The following is a 24,154-nucleotide window of genomic DNA, read 5'->3' as shown; positions in this document are numbered from 1 at the left end:
AAAAGTCATAATTATCTAATGAGGAGAAATGAGGAAAGATGCAGTAGTCAGTAGTTATACCTCATTTACTTATCCATCTATTAATTTACTCCATAGTCATTATTGAGTACCTATCGTGTGCTCAATGCTAAGAATACAGGGAACTAAGACACCATCCTAGTTCTCATGGAACCCAGAGTCTCAGAGTTAAACTTGGCAAAGGGTTATGGAATTTTCAGGAATTTTGTAACTGCTATTAAATATAGCCATTATTAAAAATCAAATTATGTAACAAATTATATTAGAAACAAATATAATAAATACTCACAACTCATTACTTCCTATTTATTTCAATGTTATACCTTTGAGAGAATGTCTATCATATCTTATATAAGCAATATTATATATTCATTTGGCAGCAACACACATCTCTTTCCAAATCCCATATTCAGTGACATCATTTGGAATCTGCCATAGTGGGAGTATTTATACCATGGAAATTGACAAATGTTATAAATCAGAGATCACTTTCCCCTAACCAACTGTTAAACATTTACCAGCACACACTGTGAGGGGGAGAGAGGCAAGTAAGAGGTGTTTTCAGTACAATAGAGGGAAGCACAGAGTACTGTGGGAACACAGAAGAAGGGAAACGAATCTCGTGGGTGGAGGAGGATGATAGGGAAGGCTTCCAGGAGGAGGTTTGAGGGACTGGTAGGAACTAACTAACTAGATCCAGGGAAGGAAAGGTGGGGATAGAACATTCTCTAGGCAGACAAAACTTCAGGCAGGAGAACCTAGCGTATTTAGGTAATTTTAAGCATTTTAGTACTGCAGTAAGGAGACTGCCTTGGGGCAGTGATAGGATTATTTTCTCAGATTCATTTATTTAAAAATTTTTTGATTGGTTCTTTTTAGTCATACATGACACTATAATTTATTTTGACATAATTATAGAAATATGGAATCGAATTTGTTCTAATTCAATCCCCAGTACTTGCATTTCTCTTCCTCCCAACCCCTGTTCTCTTCCCTCCACTCCATTGATCTTTCTGCTATTTACTTAGTAGTTGTTGTTTTTTAGTGAGTTAGTATCTTGCCAGATTCATTCTGAAGGTAATGAGAGATCAGCAAGATACTTCACATAAGAATGCCTCAATCATATCGGCATTCTGGAAAGATCCTTCTGGGTTTTGAGAGGAGGTTATTGAATTGATCCAGGCAAGAGATTATACTAGCCTGTACTGTGGTTGTGGTGTTACTGACTGTGAAAAGGGAATGGGGTACAGAAAAGACATAACACTGATAGAATTGGTGGCTGTTTGTGAGGGACATGTATAAGAAAGAACTACCAAGGATAACAGCCTGGTTTCTGTCTTGGATGGTGAATCGGTAGTTGGTTGTGCCTCTGAGATCAAGAATAGAGAAGAAAGAATTGGCTTGAGAGAGGGTGGGGAACATTGATTTTGGATGTGTTGAAGGAAATGGCAAAGACCATCAATTTTGGATATGTATGAGTTACTTATCTAACCTCTAAGTGAAGTTAAGTAAGACATTGGGTATGTGGATATGAAATTTAGAGGGTAGGGAAGGTGGGTTTGCTATGAGAAGGGCACTGATATTTAGACCTCACATATGTATATTTTAGAGCTTATGTACTTTTATTTTTAACTTTTATAATCACTATTTTATGTATATTTATAGTTTAGTTCTGAAGGCCAACTGTACTTAATTGTTGGCAGTGGTTGGGTCACACTATCTATTCAAGTGAAGGGTTTTCAGGTCAGAACTCATTGATGACAAAAACGTAATGAGGGTCCACTGTTGGTGTGGCCCTATGCCAGGCAGGCTGAGTTGTACAAAGAATCCTCACACACATGGTCCTCGCCCTCCAGGTATGTTGAATCTATTGTGAGGGAAATAAGTGGTGAGATTTGTACCATGAAAAAGGAGTCAAACACAGGGCAGTATTCTGTATGCTAGTTGAGTTATAGACTAGAAATACTATTAAGAATTTAGGGAAGGAAGAGATCACTTCAGACTGAAGTTGTTCATAAGGCATCCTAGAGGAGGCAAGACTTAACTGTTCCTTGGAGAACAGGTGTTTAGGTTATGACACAGGGAGATCCAGGAAATATTTTTGCAATGGATTGTTTGTCTGCTTGATACATAATAGATTCTTAGTAAATATTTGAGTAAGTAAGGCAAAGCTGATGTGCAGTTCTGTTTTAGGGGGCCTTGCATACTATGCAGGAATTATGACTTTATCCTGCAGGCTGATGAATTTTCAGCTTTTTATTTGTAGAGTCCTTTTGAAGGATATCTTACATAGACACTGATATATAAAACAAATAGTTCTGATGGAACCTCCAGCACATAATCCTCATGCCCACTGTGAAGAGATCTGTGGACAGTGAGGATCTGAAAGACATGATCCCAGTGGCCTTTTAGAAGATCCATTTGGCAATGGTGTGCAGGAAGCACTTGAAGAGAGGGCATCTGGAATGGGGAAGAGCAGGTGGGAAGCCACTATAGTTGTCTAAGCCTGGAAAGAAAAGAAGCAGAAAGCCCAGGAAGAAAGGTCCAGGGCCAGCTTTGTCTATCCTTATGGCTATGAGTCTCGACCATTTCACATGTATGATTTCCTAAATGGGGTCAGTAGGTATTTGAGAGATTGGGAGATTATCTGAACCTCCTTTCCACACTCTATTTCTGTGGGCTGTTGATAGGTTGTTGGCCTTTTTACCAGTTGGGCTAGGGGAATAATTCACTTAAGTGAGTTCACCATGGCACCAGCGTTAGTTCAAACGAGTATGTTTTTGAGGAACAGGTCATTGTGTGGAATTGATTAAATTATTCAGCCAGATACTTAGTGGTTTTACAAAGTTGACTAGTTTGGTATGTTCTGATTCTGCTGTAGCTTGTCTAGAAAATGGCTTAGATGATCATTTCTTCATATTTCTATAGGAAGGAGTGAGGAGTTTTCCTGGTCCATACTTTCTCACTACATCTATGACTGACGACAAATTTGAATGCTAACTATGTTCAACTAGAATGTTTCTGGAACTTTGGACATTGGGGTGTAGGTGAAGTCTCTTTTGTTCAGCAACCAGAGCTTCAAGTCTTGAGAGGAGCATAGATAAATTGATATGGAGGGAATTTTGTAGGTAGCATACCTCTTGTCAGATCATGAGATGCTAAAGACTGAATCACCTCAGTTGATCTAGATGGAGATTCTTGGAGGCTGGTGTGATTTTAATGGGGCTGGAGTTAGTGTTTGCTTTGGAGAATTCAACCACTATGTGTTTGTAGTAAGGATGTTTACTGATAAATACTTTTTTGTCATAAAGGATCTTGTGGCTGAGTCTTCCCAGAGAATTTCATGAATGTGAGTAGAGTGAAAAATAAAGTCCAAGGTCTTGGACTTGGACAAGAGGTTGGTAATATAACTCAGTGTGGTCTGTGTTTTGCAGTGACGAGAGTGGATCTACCCGCTTATTTGGGATCAAGAACTGAGAATGCTGGGGATTGGGCCTTGATAGATGATGGACAATCTATTGCAACTAAGTCAAGATCTGCTATGAGTTGAGGGAGAAAAGGTTGGGGAGGAAATGTAGAATCTAGCAACTCTGTTTCTGGGCATGTCCTAGGCTGAGGCGTGTGTGTGTGTGCGTGTGCGTGTGCGTGCGTTCGCGCGCGCGCGCGCGCATTTATGTACATGCATCTACTCTATTGCTGGTGTGTGTGTGGGGGGGTGTAAGCTGTGGAGGAAATAGTTTGAGGATGTTTGTATTATCTTGTGTGAGATTCTTAACTTCTCAGATCCCTCAGACACTCTCTTTAACATTGTGTTCCTCTTGAAGGTCAATGAGTTGCCAAGAAACTTATACCTTCTAGAAACCAGGGATCCAGAACTCTTCAGCCTTCCTGTGTCTTCACAGAGTTGCAGAGCAGGAGAAGAAAAAGGCCTTGGGTTCCTTCTGATGTCCGTTTGCATCAAGGGTGGAAAGGAGTTTGGATGGATTGGGGAAACTGATGTCCTTTGCCTGGGCAACCCTATGGTCATCAGCAAGACACTGCTTTTTCAGGGAGGCCATAGTGTGAATTGAATTTTGTTGGACTTTAATCCTCTGACAATAGGCAATCAATGTTTAGCAATGTTGGTAAATACAACATTGTATTAATGGGGATTTATACTGTTATTGGACCATTCTGGAAGGCTGGAAAGTACAAAGAGCAACAAAAGGAATAATGAGCTTTCCTGTACATTAACCACAGTGGAGATTATTCTCAGTACTTCCAAAGTGGCCCTACTTGCTACACCTCTTCCACATTTGTAAAGTGGAGTTAATATTTTCTGAATTCTAATCTTGTTCATTTCCTGTCAAAACCTTTCAATGGTTCCTTGATCCATACCAAATTTTGTTTATTCATCTTTGCTTTTAAGTCTCTCTATAGTTTGGAGACAATATTTGTAGTGAATATTTATGCCAGGAATGCAAGTACGGTTTAGTATTAGCAAGTATTTGTTATCTACCACATTGAAAGATTAAAGGAAAAAAACTCACATCATCATCTTATTAGATAAATAAAACCATTGGGTAAAATCCAGTATATTGTTGTTATTTTAAAAAAATCCTTACTAAAAGTAGAAGGGGATTTTCTTAATATGATAAGGAGCATCTATGAAAATCATGTAACAAACATTTATATTGGGAAAACACAACAGGCATCTTTAAAATCATGAATATTGCAAGAATACTATCACCTTTTCTATTTGACATTGTGTGGACACAATGAATATCACAATAGAATATCACATGAAATTAGGGCTTAAATATCAAGGGCAAATGTTCAACTTTTAGTGGAAAACAAATTATCTTTCTGGCTTTGGAATAAGGAAGGACACTAACTCTAAAATAAATTAGGTGTGTAGGATTTTTTTTTTATATGAAGTTTTTCATCTTTGCTGGGTGCTTCCTCTCTGATCACATTTTCTGGCTTGAGATTTTCCTTACCTGCATAAGCAGGTAGTAATCTTTCTTGTATATCTCTCAATATTTATCTTCCTCTGCTCAGCTAATTTCCTTGTACCCAGAATCCAAACAGTTCCTAGTTCAGATATCTATGGCTTATATTTACATGCTGAACTGAGGTAGGGATGGAAGCCAGAGGAGGAGTCTGTTATGGTCAGACAAGCTGTGGTTTGATATGCTGCTTATAGTTGAATCTCAGTGTGAGATCTGTGTAGGCTTCTGGAACATTCTCTTAATTATAACAGCTCCTTTGTCTAGCCATTTGGCAAGGACAGGGAGTAAGGATGGACAGAGGTCCACTAGGGCAAGTCAAAGGAGGCTACAGTGTCCTAGAGTTGGCATAAACTGTGGGTCCCCAAATCTATACAAGCCGAGGAGGTTCTGTTTTCGTACTAGCAAAATAAAGCTTAGCTTGGTTGAAACATAGCTCCAAGGTAAGTCTGGGGCCTTGGAGCCAAATAATTTCACCTGTTTGGAGAGAATATCCTTTCCTTGCCCATTCTTTTGGTGGTTCTTCCAACCTCTACCCTGCCATCCCACCCCATGAAGTTAACAGATAATTCAAGATAGTTGGATAATTATCTGGTTTCCCATAGGGATTTGAGTGTTTTGTCTCTTGCTTTTAGTAGAGAGGGTGTTGAGATTATGGGTGAGTCTTGCTGGTCCCTACCTGCTCACTTGCTCAGTTAGCCTACCCAGATGTCCTTTCTTTTCACATCAATTATAGTCCCTTGTCTGTCTATAGGATTATGGTTTCTTAGAAACTTAAACTATTGTGCCACTATTCTCCATACCATAGCCAATGTGATATTTCTAAAGCACAAGTTCGTTCATCTGTTCATGTTTCCCACTTCTCTGAAACACTTTGATGTCTTCTCATCGTTTTGGAAAGAGATCCAAACTCCCCAGTCTTCTTGATACTCTTCCTGTGCTCTCCAGTTTTACTGAACTGCCTATACTTTGAACACACTTTGCTCCTTTTCTCCTTTAGGTCTTTATGCATACTATTTCCTGTCTGACTTCCTTTTTACCTGGCTAATTTCTGCTCTTCCTCCAAATATTTTCTTTTAGAAATTTTCTCTCAATCTGGCATCACCGGGATAGTTTCTCAATTGGATCATGATACTTAAAATGTGATGTTTGAATGTTTACTTGGCTTTCTGCTCCATTGGACTTGGCTGTTTGAATGGCTTTGGGACAGCAGATACTGTGCTTTATTTGTTTGCTTTCCTTAAACTTAAATATGGAACTTGACACATAGTTGCCTCCATTAAATATTTTAATATTTAATAAAATATTAAATATTTTAATACTTGTACCCTTTTTTTTTCTTTTTTGCAATACTGGGAGTTGAACCTGGAACCTCCTGCAAGCTAGGCAAGCGTTCTACCATTGAGCTACATCCTCATTCTGTCTGCAGTAAAATATTCAATTAATATTAATTTGTTAATTAAAGTATTAATTAACAAATATTCCAGTGTAGTGAGTGATAGAGTGCTTAGTCTCCCTCCAGTTTGGGAAGGGAGGTTGGGGACAGCATGAGGATCTTTCACCAAGTCACTCCGAATTTGTGGAAGAAGCAGAGCTAGAACCTGGCTTTTTTCATTGGAATGCACTTTGTAATGCAAGATCCTGCAGAAATGCTGGGCAGTGTATTTCCTTTTCTGTTGGTCTGTGATGAGGAGAATATCCTGACAGAGATGTCCCTGGTGGGTGGGCAAATGCACAGATTTATGGCAGTCCCATGAATGGGTTTACTAATGTGTTCTCTTTCCCCTCCCTCTTCCTTCCTGTTTACAGTGTCAAGCCAAACTCCCAGCCACAGATACAGGCTGGGGATGATGAGAAGAACCAGAGGACAGTCACTGTCAACCCAGCCCACATGGGAAAGGCCTTCAAGGTTATGAATGAGCTTCGGAGGTACTTTTCCTATCTTGCCTGTGCCCTTTCAGAAGGAACTTGCAGGGAAGCTTTATCAGGGACCAAGAACAGAAGTCAGAACGCCACCACCTAGTGAATTATGACTCTTCCCCACCCACTCTCAGTCACTTGGCTTCCTTCCCCTTTTCAAATTCTGAGACAGAACAACTTTGCCAGAAAATTTCTTTCCTTTATATTTATTTAACACCTATCATTTTAGTGATTAATCACAGGGGAAAATTCCTTTGTAGTTAAAGTAGGTCTGTTCCTAAACTTGATTTCCAACTGAACCAGCTGCTTAAAAACCAATAATAGAACTGCGACACCTACACACAATTGCAAACTAAAGATTGTAGATGTTATATATTTTCTTTTCGCCTCTCTTTCATGCCTCGGGTTGAGCTTAGCTTGGCAGGACAGCTACATGAATGGAAGAATACCTAGTTCCCTAAATGCAGTTTGACTCTGTAAAGAAAGAAATGACACACAAATGTACTCATCCTCATAGAACTAAATGGTGAGGGTCTGCAGGCTGTTGGGAAGGCCAATGTGTGTTTGTGTGACAAGCTTGTTGCAATACAGGTTTAGGGCACTGAACATATTTTTCTTTATGAATTCTGCACATGCAATCTTCCTTACCAAAGAGCTCGGCAGCTTCCTTTGCCCACCTTTATTTACTGGATTCTTTATTGTATTATAAAGTGAAATTGTTTACCACCTTTTTTCTTTGTAGCTCTTGAGCTCCCAGCGGGCAGGGACAACTTCTGAGTAATTTTGATCTCTAGCACTTGGTACGTCATAATAGCTTTGATTTTTTTTTTCTTTCTTTTTTTTTAACCAAAGATGCCCAAAGGTACTGCCTAGGCCTTGGGATGGGTGGGTGGAAACAAAATCAGAAATGTAAATAGGTTAATAAAAATCATCTTTCTATAGTGTGACTGGTCTTATGAAGGAGGAATACAATAGGTGTCTGACAGGTGATAGATATGCAATAATTTGTTTCTTAAATAATGCAGAAGAAATAAGTATGTCGACTAACTTTGGAGAATACTTCTTAAAGAGAGATGATGCTTGAACTGAATGTGGAAGATTGAGTCAGCATTAAAGACATGAAGGATATTGGGGGTAGGGAGAAACCTTCTAGCCTGAGAAATGGCATATAGCCAAAGAAGTGTTGAGTGGGGCATGAGCTACTTTTAAAAGTTTGATTCTATGTTTGTTTCTTCATTTCTTCTTTTTGCACAGCCTAGTCTTTGGCATTAAAAAACAAGTTTAATTAAATTTGTCTTATGCTCTACTGCTCAATTTTTATTAGGCCTCCTGCCAGATTTCTTGGAAGCTTTGCCCCTAGCTGTCTTAGCCATAGGGCAGAGCTGATGTTCATGTCTATGGACTTGGTCTCTTGTCACTAAAGACTTTGTGTGTTGTTCTCTAGACACTATTTGAATCCCAACTTAGTTTTTTTGGGTATGACTTGTATCCTTTGTCTGATTTAAGAATCTACTTAAGAGTCTAGTTCTCTCATCAGGCCTTATTTTGCCTGGTGCAGCCAACTCTGGTGACCATTGAAAGGGAGAGCAGAGGGAATAGATGTGCATAGAGGATTCTTCCTATCCCCACTTCCCATTACTAGCATCATTTCATTTTCTTCAGCAGCTTAAAAAAAAAAAGTCATCCTATGTCCTCTCTGCTTTTGTTACAAGTTACTAGCATTTGTATCTTTCCCAAGAGTAGGGCTTGACTTGGATTTAATCTCCCACAGTTCTGCGCTGCTTCTCTTTTGTATTATTCAACATTTGCCATAGTTTGTTCTGAGTAGTGTTTGTTTCCTCAGGATGCTCTGTGGGATAAAAGAGACCCATACCCAAATGAGTTTGAAAAAAGCTATTTACTACACCTCTCTGAGGTGCATAATGTATTTAGCATGTGCAATATACTTGTTTGAACATTTCCCACACATAATTGAGTGTTGTTAGGTAAAGACTGAGTATATTGTGAAATTTGTTTGGAAAATGCTGATGTAAACATAAAACATAGTCCTCTGCTGAAATTTAAGTAAATAATCTATTTTTCTTCTTTTTGATTGATCAAATGGACCACAGTCTGTATGTATTTGCCTAGGAAATTTTTAATTCAAATTTAGGCATGAATTTCACTTTCACTTTTTAAAATTAATTAATTAATTAATTTTTATAAAAGGAATGTATTTGTTTCAGAACATTTAGAAAATACAGATGAACAAAAAGTCACTTACGGTTTTAATATTAGTGGTAACCATTGTTAACACTTTGGAGAATATTTTCTCTTTTTTTATATTTATTTTTTTAGTTTTAGGTGGACACAGTATCTTTATTTTACATTTATGTGGTGCTGAGGTTTGAACCCAGGGCATGCCAGGTGAGCACTGAACCACTGAGCCACAATCTCAGCCCCCTATTTTCTCTTTAAAATATGTCTAAACCTGATTTTTTTTTATTCATGTAGCACTGTGTCAAATAGTCACTGTTTTATAACATTGAATGAATGATATTCTTTTTTTTGCTTTATTAAAAAAAAAAAAAAAAAAAAAAAAAAACAGTTCCCAGTTGTGGGATGTCTAGGTTTTCCCCATTCCATATATAAAAAATATCTTCAGTGGTTATCTTTGTAGCAGTATAATGTAGTGGTCACATAGACTTTGGTTTTAAATCTTGGCTCTAGTGCTGACTAACTGTGCAACCCTGGGCAAGTTAATTAATCTCCCTGGTCTTACTTTTGTTACCCGTAAAAGAAGGCTAATAATAGTACCAGTCTTGCTGGGTTGTTAAGAGGATTTATAAATAAAGTACTTAGAACAGTGATAGCACATTTATTACTATTGCTAAATATTTGTGCACATTCACGGTTATTTCTATGGAATTAATTCTTGGAAGTAGAATTGCCAATTTCCATGGTCTATAGTGTAATACTAACTGTTCCTTAGATGTTGCTGTGAGGCCCTGGCACACAGTGAATATTGTGTGTCAGCTATCTGATGATGATGAGGAGGAGGAGGTAAACACTCTACTAGGTGGCTGGAATATGACAGTAGGTAAGAGAACCGAAGTCTTTCCCTCTATGGAGCTTTTGTTCTCATGGTGTTCAAAAGGCTGTATCAAATTCCGAGATATTTAAATGATAATCTTCTAAAAACTGTAGTGAAATAGGCAGAAAGGGGACCTGGATGGATACTTGATTGATCTGGGTGACTTTAATGGGAAATGGAGAGAGGGTAGGCATACTTTGTTTAGAAGAAGGCCTGGGTTAAAGCATTTTGCCATGAAGGATTAAGCTAATGAAATGTTATATGATATTCCAGGGATCTGGGGTTATTTTTTTGTGTTGTTTTCACATTCCCCTCTCTTAATTTTATGCTATATTAGCTCAAGCACACTTTTTTTTTGCAATTTATGAATCACACAATTCATGAGTTTCCTATTATTTTTTACTGCCATGGTAGAGAAAGGGCTGTTGGCATGGTAACCACCCAGCTTTCTCTCCCTTTAGCACTAAATTGCTCTGCTCTAGTCAAACCACAGTGCCTCTGGGCAGCAGAGTCCTAGTGACTCTTTGGCCCCTGACTTACCATCCAGCCAGTAGTGGGGATGTGGTCCTTTCGAATGGCATACCCGGACTGGTCCTGAAAAGAAGGAAGCAGGAAGGACAAAGCAACCAATGAGTATTTAGAACCCACAGTGTTTCCTATTTCGACTCAACAGGCCTCCCCACTCCCTCACTCTGGCAGGGGATTGAACCCGGGTCTTGGCACATATTAAGCATTTGCTCTACCACTAGCTTCATACTATCCCCTTCACAATTTTAACCTCTCATTTCAACATTGGAAACAGTTCTCAGTCCTCATTTTTTTTTTTTTTTTAATTTGGATGCCCTGACATTATGCCTTTATTGCCAGCAACGAACCATCTAAACACATTGCTTTCTGTTTTTCTTTTAGTGACAGCTTTATAAAGATAGAATTAACATGCCATACAGTTCACCTATTTAAGGTATACAGTTTAATCACTTTGAATTTTCAGTGTTATACAACCATAGTCAATTTTAGAATATTTTTGTTGCCCCCCCCACTCAAGAAACCCAGTGTACTTTAGTAGTTACCCACTCCCACTTCTTCCCCTGTCTTCATCCCTTTCCCACTTTAGCTCCAGGCAACTACTAGTCTACTTTCTGTCTCTATAGATTGACCTATTTTAGAATCATGCCACATGTAGTCTTTTATGTTTACCTTCCTTTCACTGAGCATAATGATTTTTAGGGTTCATCCATGTTGTAGCATATCTCAGCTCTTATTCCTTTTTATTGCTGAATAATATTTCATTATATAGACACAGCACTTTTGGCAATATTGAATAATTCTTCTTCAAACATTCACGTACATGTTTCTGTGTGGATATATGTTTTCATTTCTCTGGAGTATATATTTAGGAGAGGGATTTACGGGGTCATATGGTTATGTTTAACCTTTGCAGGAAATGCCAGACTACTTTCCAAAACAGCTGTACCATTTCCATTTCATAAGCAGTGAATGAAGATTTTAATTTCTCCAAATCCTCTCTTAACACTCATTATTATCTGTTTTTTTTTATTATAGCCATCCTAGTGGGTGTGAGATGATATCTTATTATTGTTTTGATTTGCGTTTCTTTGGTGACTCATGATGTTGAAAATGAGTTAATGTGCATATGAACAATTTCTATATCTTATTTTGAGAAAAGTCTATTCAGCTCCATTGCTCAATTTCCTAAAAAAAATTGGATTATTTTTGTTTTTTATTGAGTTCCCAGAGTTTGGATTTTTGTGTTCTAGATAAAACCCCAGTATCAGATAGATGATTTGTAAAAAGTTGTTCTCATTTTGTGAATTGGCTTCTTGTATTCCTTATGGTGTCCTTTGAAAAGTACAAATGTTTTAAATTTAGATGTTTGTCATTTTTTTCTTTGTTGTTTGTTTTTGGTGTCATTTAAGAAAACATTGCCTTTCCTGAAATCATGGGCTTTACTCCTGTGTTTTTTTCCTAAGAGCTTTATAGTTGTAGCTCTTACACTTAGGTCTTTGATCATTATAAATTAATTCTTACATATGGTAGGCGGTAGGGATCCAACTTGATTCTTTTACCTATTGATAACCAATTATCCCAGCCCATTTCCCAGTTAAAGTTCTTGGTGCCCTTGTAAAAGAATCAAAATCAATTTCTGGACTCTCAATTCTGTTCTTTTGATATGTATAGTTATCTTTATGCTCGTTCTACATTGTCTTTTTTGCTGGCTGTCCCCCCATACACACACACACACACACACACACACACCCAAACACATGTGCACATGCATACTTTTTCAAAAATAGAATCAGGGTCTTACTCTATTGCCCAGGCTGTCCTCATACTTGTGATCCTCATGACTCAGACTCCTTAGTAGCCTGGACTGTAGGCATGCATCACTTCACTGTGCTTGGCCTTCATCCTCTTACCCATCTCCCATCTTTGGACTCCAGATCTGCTTACTTGATAACCCTACTTAGATGCCCAATAGACAACTCACATTTATCACGTCCAAAACTTCTATTCTTAAAGAAAATACCTTGTGGGAATAAAGAAGAAAAAGAATAAACTAATATTTGCCAAGTATTGACTGTTAGTACTGTGCATTATGTCTTTTATGATATATCTCAATTCTGTGATACTCTGGAGATGGTGTAACTCTCCTATGCTAGAGAGCAGTGGGACAGAGGCTTGAATTTCAGTTAGTTCGATTCTAATACCTGAGCACCTTCCTAACAGCTACACTATACTTTTCTACAAATGGTAAAGCATATAGTCCACTTTTCTCTCCTTAAGATTGTTCTTTGGAGTAGTATCATAGCTCAGAAAAAAATGAAAGGAATCCATAGGATTTTTGATAAGTGAAACAGAACTGCTTGTGAGCCTTGTAGTGCTTTGGTACTGCCTTTTCCCTACCTTCAGGGAAAGCTTACCTTGACTTTTCGGCAAATTTCTCTTGACCATTTACACAGGTAGATTTATTTGGCCTTGAGTTTTGTTTTCCACCTGTTGGAACTGCTCTCTTTCATTTATTTAACTGGATCATCTCTATTCCCCATTCCTTCTTATCTCTTTCTCATTTGTTCACAAATTATCAGCCTTTTTGGATATACGCAGTAAATTTCATTCTGACATTTGCTTGTTTGCTTCTAGCACTGAAAATTTGACTCTTTTTTGTTTCTCTTTAAAATATTGGTATCTAAAAAATTATTATTATTCATAAATAGAAGTAACTATAGCAACTATAAATAGCAGTAACTAAAGTCTCCTAAAATCCTTAATAGAAGTGAAAGTATCCAAGGTTTGTCTATTCATGTTGGGTATATAGTTTTTACAATAGTTTTGACCAGACTTAAAAAAACAGCCTGTTCTCAGGTGACTTTCTGCCACTCCGTTTTATTTCTGTGATATGTGTCCTAAGGGCTACTAAGACAGGTGCGAAAGCTGTGGCAAGCTTATTTGTTCATGTTCTCATAGGGGCAGCATCAGTTGTGTTCCTGTTTGTGCTGATGTATTTTGATAAGGTTGGTGTGTGAGGTCTGCTGCCCACTGTGGGGTGAGGTCCCAACTCCTAGGTTTTACCTCTTGGTTCCTGCAGGTCTTACCTTCTTAGAAGCCTACCACTGGTACTTTACGCCATGTGGTGAACATTTCCTGACCACCTGTTGTGTTGGAAGCCCATTGTTTTCTGTCTTTTCCCATTCTGAGTGTCAGCCACTTGTGAGGCATCATGGTTGAGTGGGAAAAGCACTATTTCTGGAGTCGAGAATCGGCCTTCTCAGGCATCTCTTCACTTCTCTGGGCTTCATAGACCACATGACCTCTCAGGGCATTGCAGCTCCAGCTGTCTCAGGCTTTATGATCACAGTTCTCTAAGTGAACCTGTCTTAATAGTTGACAGTGGCTTAATGTACTAGACCTGAGATGGCAAATATGTAGTTTCTCTTCCATCTGCCAAGCATGGCAGACTCATTAACTGGTTTCAGCATCCTCACATAAAACCCAGACATGACTTTAGATTTTTTGTACCAGTATATGTGTGCTAAACAACCACTACCAGTGAATCATGGTTGAGATGTGTTTGTTGTCCTGGTCTTCCCTCCTATCTGTAGTGCTTTCATCTAAAGGAGGCACTAGTAGGATTAGGTACCATAGAATGAGTTCTAGGGCTGAGATATGTGCATGAAAATGCTGTCTCCACTTTCTATACTCCCTTTCTGTGGGACCTTGGGAAAGTTACTTAATTTCTCTGGGCCTCAGTGTCCTCATTTTTTATGTGGAAAATAACAATTAGCCCCATGTCATCATGTTGTAGAGAGGAATAAATGAACTAATATGTGTTAAAAATGCTTAGAACAGTTCCTGGCACATACAACTCAATAAATGTTATCCATTATATTAATTATAGACACGATAACAACTTGGAAGGCTGATAAAGGAAAAATTCTTGGTTTGACAGGGTCTTATGGCTCCCTGTCAATCTTTAAATATCCATCTGTCTATGAATATGAGTTGATTCCCATTTATTCATTCACTTATCCAGAAAAATGCAGGGTAAAGCTTTACCTTGACAGTTGTAGTGATTGGAGTTTGCAAAGGGTCTTCAGTTATGTGTGTGCAGGTAGAGGGCTCTTGGTTATAGTGTTAAATCTGGATGTGAAGAGACATGCTGGAATCTGGCTTGCCTCTTACAGTTTTGCATGTGGGTGAACCCTCGGGGAGTTGTTAGCACTCAGTCTTGCTGGTGGCACACTTGGTGGTGTGCTCGTGTACCTCAGCATTCAGTCATTCACTAGCAGCCTGAGGTATTGCCACTGCTTTCTGAGCCTTTGTCCCCCTAATTCTCAGTCAGAGCTGATGGTATTGGGAACAGAGAGTGAAGATCAATGAAGCAGCCTGACTTACAGCCACAGAGTAGTTGGATATCTCTTTGTGGAAGATTTATCAAATACTTGAATGAAGGAGCCCATCCCTTTGCTTAACTCAAGATAGGGCAAATTTCTATGGCTACTTCATGTGGCAAACCAGTGTGAAGTCTGGGTGGGAGAAAACAATATCCTGGTATGATGTGGGTAGGTGTTCGTGCTGTGATCCATCCTGTCCCTTCACTGGTGTCTTGCAGTAAGCAGCTGTTGTGTGACGTGATGATTGTGGCAGAAGATGTGGAAATAGAAGCCCACCGTGTGGTCCTGGCAGCCTGCAGTCCCTACTTCTGTGCGATGTTCACAGGTATGGTGAGGGGCACACAATAATCTATGGTGTGGGGCTGCTGCCCCCCTGGGAGGACATTGATAGTGGTGGCACAAGGGGAGGGAGGAATGAGAAGGTTGTGAAGCTTACTGTGAGGAGTTTCCCTTTCTCAGCTTTGTACCATAGAGAACTTCTGGAATCAAAGTCTCAACCAAGCCAGCTGGACATGTAGACCCTTGACCACTACGAGGAAGAGAGGTGGAATCGTGTAGTCCATTAGTTCTCAAGCTTTAGCATGCACCAAAATTAGGGATCTTGTTAACAGTGCAGTCCTAGGTTCATTGCCAGGCCTTCTGGTCTCCCATTTTGCATGAGGGACACTGAGGCTGAGTGAGGGGAAGGGACTTGCCCAAGGTCATACAGTGAATGAATGGGACTTGGATTCTTGACATCTGGCCTAGTGCTCTATCATTGGACCCACATCTTGTTCTTCCCTAGCCTTTCCTTCCAGGCAAGCACCTGGGGTCTCCTCTAGTCTTTATAGAGGTATGGAAGAGATTTGAAGAAATGATGGTGGGGATTGGTATTGAGACATAAGAATGATCAAAATCTAGCATAGTTTCAGCACCTTTGCCAACTCCCCAGGGATCCGCTTCCTGGGCACATGTAGGAAAGGATCACATTTTACACTTAAAACTCTGGGCTGAATTTCTTGAAATCCACAGGCTTCCCATCTGTAGTTTCTCATAGCACCTCCCCTGAATCAGATACATGCAGTGCTGTATAAATCACTGCTGATAGAAGGAGGCCATCAGAGCTCAAAGGACCCTCTGACTTGGTCAGGTGTGCCTATCTCATGTTTTCCAAGAACCATTTTCCTGCTCTGAATGTAGTGACCATCACTCTGCATTCTATTTCTCTGGTCTGTTTCCTGGTGTAACACTCTCTTTGGAATGATCACAATCTCAGTTTCAAGGTTTTTATTTCCTTTTTACCCCTTTCCTTCATCCATCTCTTTCTAAAATAATTTGTCTTGTCGCCAACAGTTATTTAGGTGAAACATTAATGAATAGCTATGCCAATATAGCTCTTTTTTTGTGTGTGTGGTTTGAAAGTCCAGTATTGAGAGAAACCTGTTTGGAATTGCAGTGAATTGTAGTGTTGGCTTTGCTTTTGACTGATGAACTTGTTTCTAGGGTAGATGAAATGCCTTAGAAAAGACAAAGTGATTTTAGAAATTGGGAGAACACATGCTTCTGGAGCAGGTCTTGGATTCTAGTAATTGAAGGGAGACTGCAAGAGAAGAAAGCTAGTCTCATGTAATGCCCAGCTCAATCCTTCCCTCGGGTCTGGTTACCATCCATTGTTCCATCCACTCATTCATCCTTCCACCCATCCATCCATTTGCCCATCCTTGAAAACACTATCCACATATGTAGATTACAGGAAAAGATCAGAAAATGTTAGCAAGCAAAAGTAAAAATAAATAAATAAAAAATTACATGTATTACATCTCCTAGGTTAGATTATGGTTTATATCCTTTCATATTTTATATTTATAAAATGCATATGCAAAATCATTTTTCAATATAAGTAAGTTCATTTTACATGTACAGCTGAAATGTCTTTTTTGATAGGTATAATTTTTAAAATTGCTATTCATTTTCCAAGGTATTTTTCTTGCCTCTTTGCCCATGTAGCTCCTATTTGTCTTTCATTACCCCACAAGCATCCCTTCCTCAGGAGGGCCTTCCATGACCCCTCAGACTAGGTTAAATCCCTTTGTTACTTACTTCCGATGTACCTTATACTACTACTCTCTAGTATTATTACTAATCTCAATATCTGATTTCCCTGATCAATTATAAGCTCTATGAGGCTAAGAATTGTACTTTCTTAACTGATGCAACTTTATTGCCTACTGTAGTCTTCCATGCAATATGTGATTAATAAAAATGTTTAATTGAAATTGGCATTATATTATGAATGTCTTCCTATCCTAATTTCAATGACTTTGTAAGATTCCATCATGTGTATCCTAATAGAAAATCCATCTCTTCATTTGTTGGAAATTATAGTCTTAATATTTTCCTATTGTAAATAATGCTCTAATGGGCATCCTTGCATCTTAATCTTCATTTTGATTATTTCCTTATAATAGATCCCTAGAACAGGAAATACTTGGTTAAAGGCCATGCATATTTGAAGAGCTGTAAGATGTGTCACCTGCCCTTCAGCTGTTCCAGCCTGTACTCCCATCAGCACTAAATGAGATTTGTATATTCTTGAGGCCCCTTGGCTTTGCTTAAAATTTGGTATTAAATAGATATGAAAAACATTGCAAAGTTCTGTTCTAATTATCAGATTTGGCTTTGGAATGCATAAAGTTCATTGTGAAAAGGCCCAGCTGACTCTTGTTAAATCTATTTCCATCAGCATGTTTAGGGCCCAAATAAAATACACATGGTTTTATTCTAACTAAGTTGTATGATTTTGATCTTTTAGTCAGGCTTAGGTGTTTTTATGTGTATATTTTTTGTCCTTTGAGTTCATGTTGTCCAAATTTCCTGTGGTGGTTCCAAATACCAGCTCCACACTCCTTGACCATGTCCTGTCCACATGGAATACAAATGGTGAAACTGAGTGCCTCTCCAGAGAGTGTTCAAATCCAGCCAGTGTGTAAGAAGATCTGAGATGGGCAGTCACCTTACCTGCCCTCCGTTCCTTTCAGGATAACATGGGTAGTGTGTTTGCTGCCTACCTTTGTCCTGTAAGTATGGAATACTTACAGCTTTTCCACTCTCCCCATCTAGTATCTCCATTCCAGGGGATGCAATTTTCCTATAGAATGGGCTAGTCAATATTTTTTTTCTTACCAGAGATTGAACTGATTCATATCATATTGACTGAGTCATATCTTCAGTCTCCCCCACCTTTTTTTTTTTTTTTGATTATGGACCTTTATTTAGTTTATTTATTTATATGTAGTGCTGAGAATCGAACTCAGTGCCTCAAACATGCTAGGCAAGTGCTCTACCACTGGGCTGCAATCCCAGCCCTCTTCAGCCCTTTTTTATATTCTATTTAGAGACCCCTGAGTTGCTTAGGGCCTTGTTAAGTTGTTGAGGCTGGCCTTGAACTCACAATCCTCCTGCCTCAGCCTCCTGAGCTGCTGGGATTACAGGCATGCACCACTGCACCTGGCTACTGGACTAGTCAATTTTATCATGCCTTTTACTCTGGGCTCTCTATGCACTATAGTATTTGCACTCCATACGAGTCTCTGACATGTCATCCCCATTTTTTGGTGTTAAAGGAACTAAGGTCTAAAGAATATCGGGTTTCAGGGTCTTACATCCATTATTAAGGCTCAAAGATGTTTGGGGTTAATCCCACATGAAGACCTGGGAGTATTATGTCCCACACTCTTCTGATTCTTTTGTACCATATACAGTATTGATTTCAATGAGTCATGATCCAGTTTATATTAGATTTAGCCTGATGTTCAACTCATTCGTTTGAACATATGAGTAGAAATAGGGAGAAGAGGTCAGGAGTGTGCTGGGGTTTTAGAGGCAAGGGGGTTAGAATTCGAGTGGACACCAGTCATTCACAAAGTAGAACAACAAGGGCCTGGCTCTGTTATCCCTAGGCATGCACTTATTCCATAGAACATTTGTTTTACCCTTTCTGCCTGCCAGACCCTCCCAGGCCCCAGATCATGGCCTGTGCCTGTGTCCTGGGTGATTGTGTGGTTTGTCAGTGCCTTTAAAGAACCTCATATCATAGGGAATTCAGCAAAATCTAAGATAGACAACAGGGCATAGAGGGAAGGAGAACTAGGGAACCGAGTCCTTTCTTAGGGCCTGGAGGTAGTAGAAGTAGAAGATAGACTCTGGTTTCTGAGAGCTTTGCCTCTATTGAGTCAGAGATTGGACAGAATATTTCATTAAATGCTAGAGGTACCAGAGTAATGTGGTACTCCAATAATAACTAATGGCCTCACCTTCCATGTGACTATCTTCTTGAGTCAGTCACCTTTGAACAAATGACAATGATGTAGGGTTTCTTCTTCCTATCCTTGAAATATCACATCAAAGTCAGACATCCTTTTCTGGCTTAGAAGACTCAGAATGGGGACTGAGAAATACAATACAATAGTTATGTCTAATAATGTAACTTATTATTAGATAATAATAAGGTATCTACCATATCATTGTCTTGATGTAGAAATGGCTTTTTAAGCAGTGATTTGGATTGTGGTTCCACAGAGGCCTTTTTATTGCCTAGGAATGGAGACTGCCATTTATCTTCAGCATCTCCCCATTAAGTTGCACCTGGTTTGACTGAGATGGCTTAGGGTAGACTTGTGTGAGCTTAGAGCTCAGCCTTAAAATACACATCATCATGGGAGGTCACTATTGCTAAGGAATGTTTTATGAATGTTAATAGGAAGTGATATAGAGGACTTTTTGCTAAGGATTTAACACTAAAGTGCTGATGCCACCTTGCTTTGGGAGATAGCATGGTATCTTGGAGAGGGCTTTGGAGCCACAATGACCTGGCTTCCAATTCTATTCTCAGCACTGAACCGAAGACTCACTCACCCTCTTTGGTCCTCAGTTTTCTTATCTGTGAGACTGGAGTAATAATAGCCAGAGAGCAAATATAGGTAATGGGTTTAAGGCACCCAGCACAGAATAGGTACTTAATGCAGTTTACTCTTATTTGTAGAGCAATTCATCATTTCCAAAGCACTTATGCATTTTAAGGGGTAGCTATGAAACTCACCATCCTGATGGTGTTTAGGATTGATATGAAATGTTTATGTGGCTACATAGGTGTTTCCTTCTGCCACTAGCTGGGAAGAGAGACCTGGGCAGGTGGAGGAGGTCTGAGATTCCAAGGAAGGTGGGTGATGAGGTGATACCTACCACTGTGGCTCTGCAGGATCCTGCTGTCCCAACTTTCTCTCTTTGTCTCATTTAGCCCAGAAAATAAGGCAGGGCAGGGAATGTCCTTATTTCACAGGAAACAGAGGTCAGACTTGTGCAGTCAAATGGTCCAGACCTCTGATTTGCAGGAGAATTGGCTTGGATGCAAGGAGAGGGCAGAGCATTTCTTTCTCATATGTGAGGTTAACACTTGCATAGGCCTTAATGCTCAGCTCTATCCAAACTCAGAGATTAGGACATAGATGGATGAGGATTAAGGAGAAGACAGTTCAATATCATTTTAACATACATGAAGGATCATTGTGCGAAAGATAAGGTTCGCCTGTTTTCTTTCTACCTACCGTACAAGATTAGAAATTGCAGCATAGAGGAGCCAAATTGGGAATGAGAAAGAATTCTATAATGTAAGAACTCTTGAGTGCACCTTTTTCTTCTCTTTGAGGACATCCAGTTTTGTAGGGGGGCTGGTGGCTTAGCTTTGGTTCTTTAGAGAGACCTGCCAGCCAATCTACCATTGTTTTCCCATTCTCAGGGCTTCATTTATTTAATAATAGCATTGAGTTTATACCAGTGACCTAGATGATGAGTCAGTGATTTTTTTTTTTCCTCTAGATTTCTTGAATTTTCTGTGATGGTAAAATATTTTTTCCTTTTACTCCTCAAGTTGAGCCTCTTCCTTCTTGCTCCTCTTTGGCAATTTTTCACCTATAAAGATCTCAGTTGTACACATGGTATGCTTGCTAGGATCTAAGATTAAGACTTGAACACTTGTACCTGATAGAGGTGTGGAATTTTTTTAATTGGTTCTTTTTAGTTATACATGACTGTAGCATTCATCTTGATAGGTGTGGAATTATTTGCTCTCCTGGGATCTCTTTGGTTCTTAGAGGACCCTAAGGTAGGGTCCAAGAATTTAAAGAAATTTAAGACACTGTCCCTTAGACCAGGCCATAGCATCTTGATATTCTGCTGCAGTCTTCCAGTTGTTTAACCTGCTTCCATTTCTGTTTGTCCATCCCAACTCATTTTCCACATGTAGTTATAGTAGTCTCCCTCAAATAGCAATCTGATGTATCCCTCACCTCCTAAAACCTGTCAGGGGCTTCCAGTTACCTTTGAGATGAAGTCTGAACTCCTTAGCATGGGCTGCAGGACCCTCAGTTGGTCCAGACCCTGCTTCTGTCTCCAGCTTTGTTTCACTCTCCCTCCTTTTGCAAGCTGTGCTCCAGCTAAACTGAACTTCTTATGGCTCCCAGCAGGCCTTGTTCTTTCTTACTTCCAGACCTTTCCATATACTATTCTCTTAGGAGTGCTTTTCCCTCATTCTCATTTCTCTCCTGAATAATTGTCACTCCTCCAGAGCAGTTGTTCTTAACCACTGTGAATCAATCCAATGAGAACAATGGATTCTCCCTAGAAAAGCAGGCATGTGCTCCCGTGTGCTTATCACTTTGCACACAGCTTTAGGATGCAGGAATCCCTTACTGAAGAACTTTTCAAGCAGAATCTCCTATTCTTGCATTTGACACTCTTTGTTGTTGTTGAGTACTTGTCTCTTCTCTGCTAGACAGGTTCATGATGGCAGGGTGAGGACTTGGTCATCTTTGTGTCCTCTGGGCCTAGCATAGTGCTTAGCTCACGGAGGCACATTTGATATATGCTTGCTGAATGAATGAACCAGTCTTACCCTGAGTGGATCTTGTTCTGTTTGGAGAAAATGATTTAGAGAACATGTATATTTACATACAATAAGTGGAAGATGGCAAGTGCTAAAAGGATATGCAGCTGATGTACATCTTTGAAAGTTCAGATCCTGAGATAGCTGCTAGGGCCCCTTGTGAAGAACTAGCAGAGCAGGGCTCTTGTATTAACGTTAGAGTTGGAAAAAAACTTATGGAATGCATGTTCTCTTTTCTGGAAATATTTTGTCAAACTGTTAGATGTGGGTGAAGAAGCAAAAATGATCAAGCCCTTGATGGTTTCTACCCCTCAGGAGGTATTGAAGCCCATGGACTTGAGATGTCAAGAGAAAACCTCCCTTCTTACTTTTTTTTCCTCTGACTCCAACAATAATTTTCTGAGTGCTTATTTTATGCCAAACACTTTATTACATGTTGAGGATATCTTTACTAATAAGCCTAGCAAGGTCCTGGCCCTTTAGGTTCTTGATTGAAATATATTAAGTGCTACCTTGTCTCCAGAATTTGGAACGATGCTTTGAATTTGGGAATATGTTTATTAAGGTCATGGTTAGGGTCATATTTAAATTATAGAGGGGTTATTAGAAATGACTCAGGATACAGAGTTAGGCCCAACTTCCAATCCCAGCCCTGCTCCCTACTATCTACGTGCAAATACATCTTAAAGTGCCAGTTCTATAATTTGTCAAGTGGCAGCAATTATCATCCACCTTCAGGGTTTGTTGGGAGAATTCAATGAAATAATGTGCATGAACCCTTAGTAGAGGGGATGGTACACAGTAGTGACTATAACTATTCCCATTTTTAGGGCCTGTTTAAACTGAAATCTTAATTTGGTGTAATTGTTTTTGCTGATTCACAAGAAACAATAAGATTGGATTCTATAAGTCTGTGTGACCTATACCAGTCTCTAAGAGAGCTTTCTTAGAAGATAACTATCATTCAAATCCCTAGTTTTTCTTTTATGGTGTCATTTTTTTGGGCAGCTTATTAAAATTTTAGATGCTTAATGTAGAAAATGAAAAATTTCAGAGTTATGCAAAGAAGCAAGAAAAAGTCCATGTAAGTCCCACTGTTCAGAAAACAGAGTGCTAATCTTTTGTGGAGTATGAAAACCTGTTAAGAGTCTGGTAAAAATGATCTGTCTTGGGCTGGAGTTGTAACTCAGAGATAGAATACTTGCCTCGCAAGTGTGAGGCACTGGGTTTGATCCTAGCACCACATAAAAACAAATAAAGGCATTGAGACCATGTACAACTAAAAAAAACAAAAAAAAATTTAAAATGATCCATCTTCCTTTCAGAAAAAAAAAATACCTTTGTGTATGTATACAAATATTTTATACAATTTCAGGAGTTTCCCTTTGTTTACCTCAAAGTTATAAACCCCTAACCTGACCCCCAAGCACAAATTCCACCCCAGAAAACAATCAGCCCAGGTTCCAGTAGCACTCTTATAGGAGGGCTTCCCAGCCTCTTGGTTCTTATAGTCAGCCTGCTGCTTTTTTTCAGTATCATTTTTTAAGTCTAAGATCTTAAACCAAGAATTAGCTCTTTTTGATTATCTTTTGCAGTATATTTACCAATTGGACCCTCTTTAATGAACTACTTTTTTTTTTAAGTTGTAGATGGACACAATACCTTTATTTATCTATTTATTTTTATGTGGTGCTGAGGATTAAACCCAGGGCCTCACACATGCTAGGTGAGTGCTCTACCACTGAGCCACAACCCCAGCCCTTTAATGAACTTCTTATTAGCTGTTGAGAGAGAGAGAGAGAGAGAGAGAGAGAGAATTTAACCACTGATTTCTTTGTCTATGCTTGTTTTTGTTTGTGTGTCTCAGCATAAATTTGAGAGATTGCGAACCTAGCTTATGGGTGTAGGAGGAATCTACCATCTTTTCCTATTTCCTCTTCATCCTGCACCAGGGCTCATTGTGCTGGGACCTTTTTCACTGGTTTCCATAGCAGTTAGAGAAGAGAGAACAAAGTAGAAAGAGGGTCTCTGGTCCTCCTGGTCTGGCAGTGAAGCCAGTGGGCAGGATTTGGAAATCACTCCTGCTGTCCACTTGCCTCCCTGTTCCAGAGTCACTCATATCTAGAACTGTGTCAGAGGAACCGTGTGCAGTCCGAGCAGCTTGGAGGTGGGTGTCTGCAACCCACATGCTGTACTGTACTTTATTTTCTTGGCTTCAGTTCCTTGAATTCCACAGTAAACATTGGTTGAAAACAACTGCCCAGGCTGTTTTACCACTCACGTTAGGACTTCTGAATGACTTGTTTTTTGCAGTCAGGTTGTC

The 24,154-nt window shown here is 39.3% G+C and overlaps 1 protein-coding gene across 2 annotated transcripts in view; it reads left to right on the top strand.

Moving 5' to 3' along the window:
- The first annotated feature begins 6,874 nt into the window (after positions 1-6,874).
- Positions 6,875-24,154, top strand: part of Klhl3 (kelch like family member 3) — an 88,076-nt gene continuing 70,796 nt past the window's right edge. For both annotated transcript variants that reach the window (XM_027941128.3, XM_071611838.1), the window contains exons 1-2: positions 6,875-6,935; positions 15,131-15,237. In XM_027941128.3, the coding sequence (XP_027796929.2) occupies positions 6,898-6,935; positions 15,131-15,237 (145 nt within the window). In that variant the 5' untranslated portion in view covers positions 6,875-6,897. The remainder of the gene's footprint in view (positions 6,936-15,130; positions 15,238-24,154) is intronic.

This window comes from Marmota flaviventris, chromosome 5 (assembly GCF_047511675.1).
Source record: "Marmota flaviventris isolate mMarFla1 chromosome 5, mMarFla1.hap1, whole genome shotgun sequence".
Classification (NCBI taxonomy): Eukaryota; Metazoa; Chordata; class Mammalia; order Rodentia; family Sciuridae; genus Marmota; species Marmota flaviventris.
This window is presented reverse-complemented; position numbering and strand designations above follow the sequence as displayed.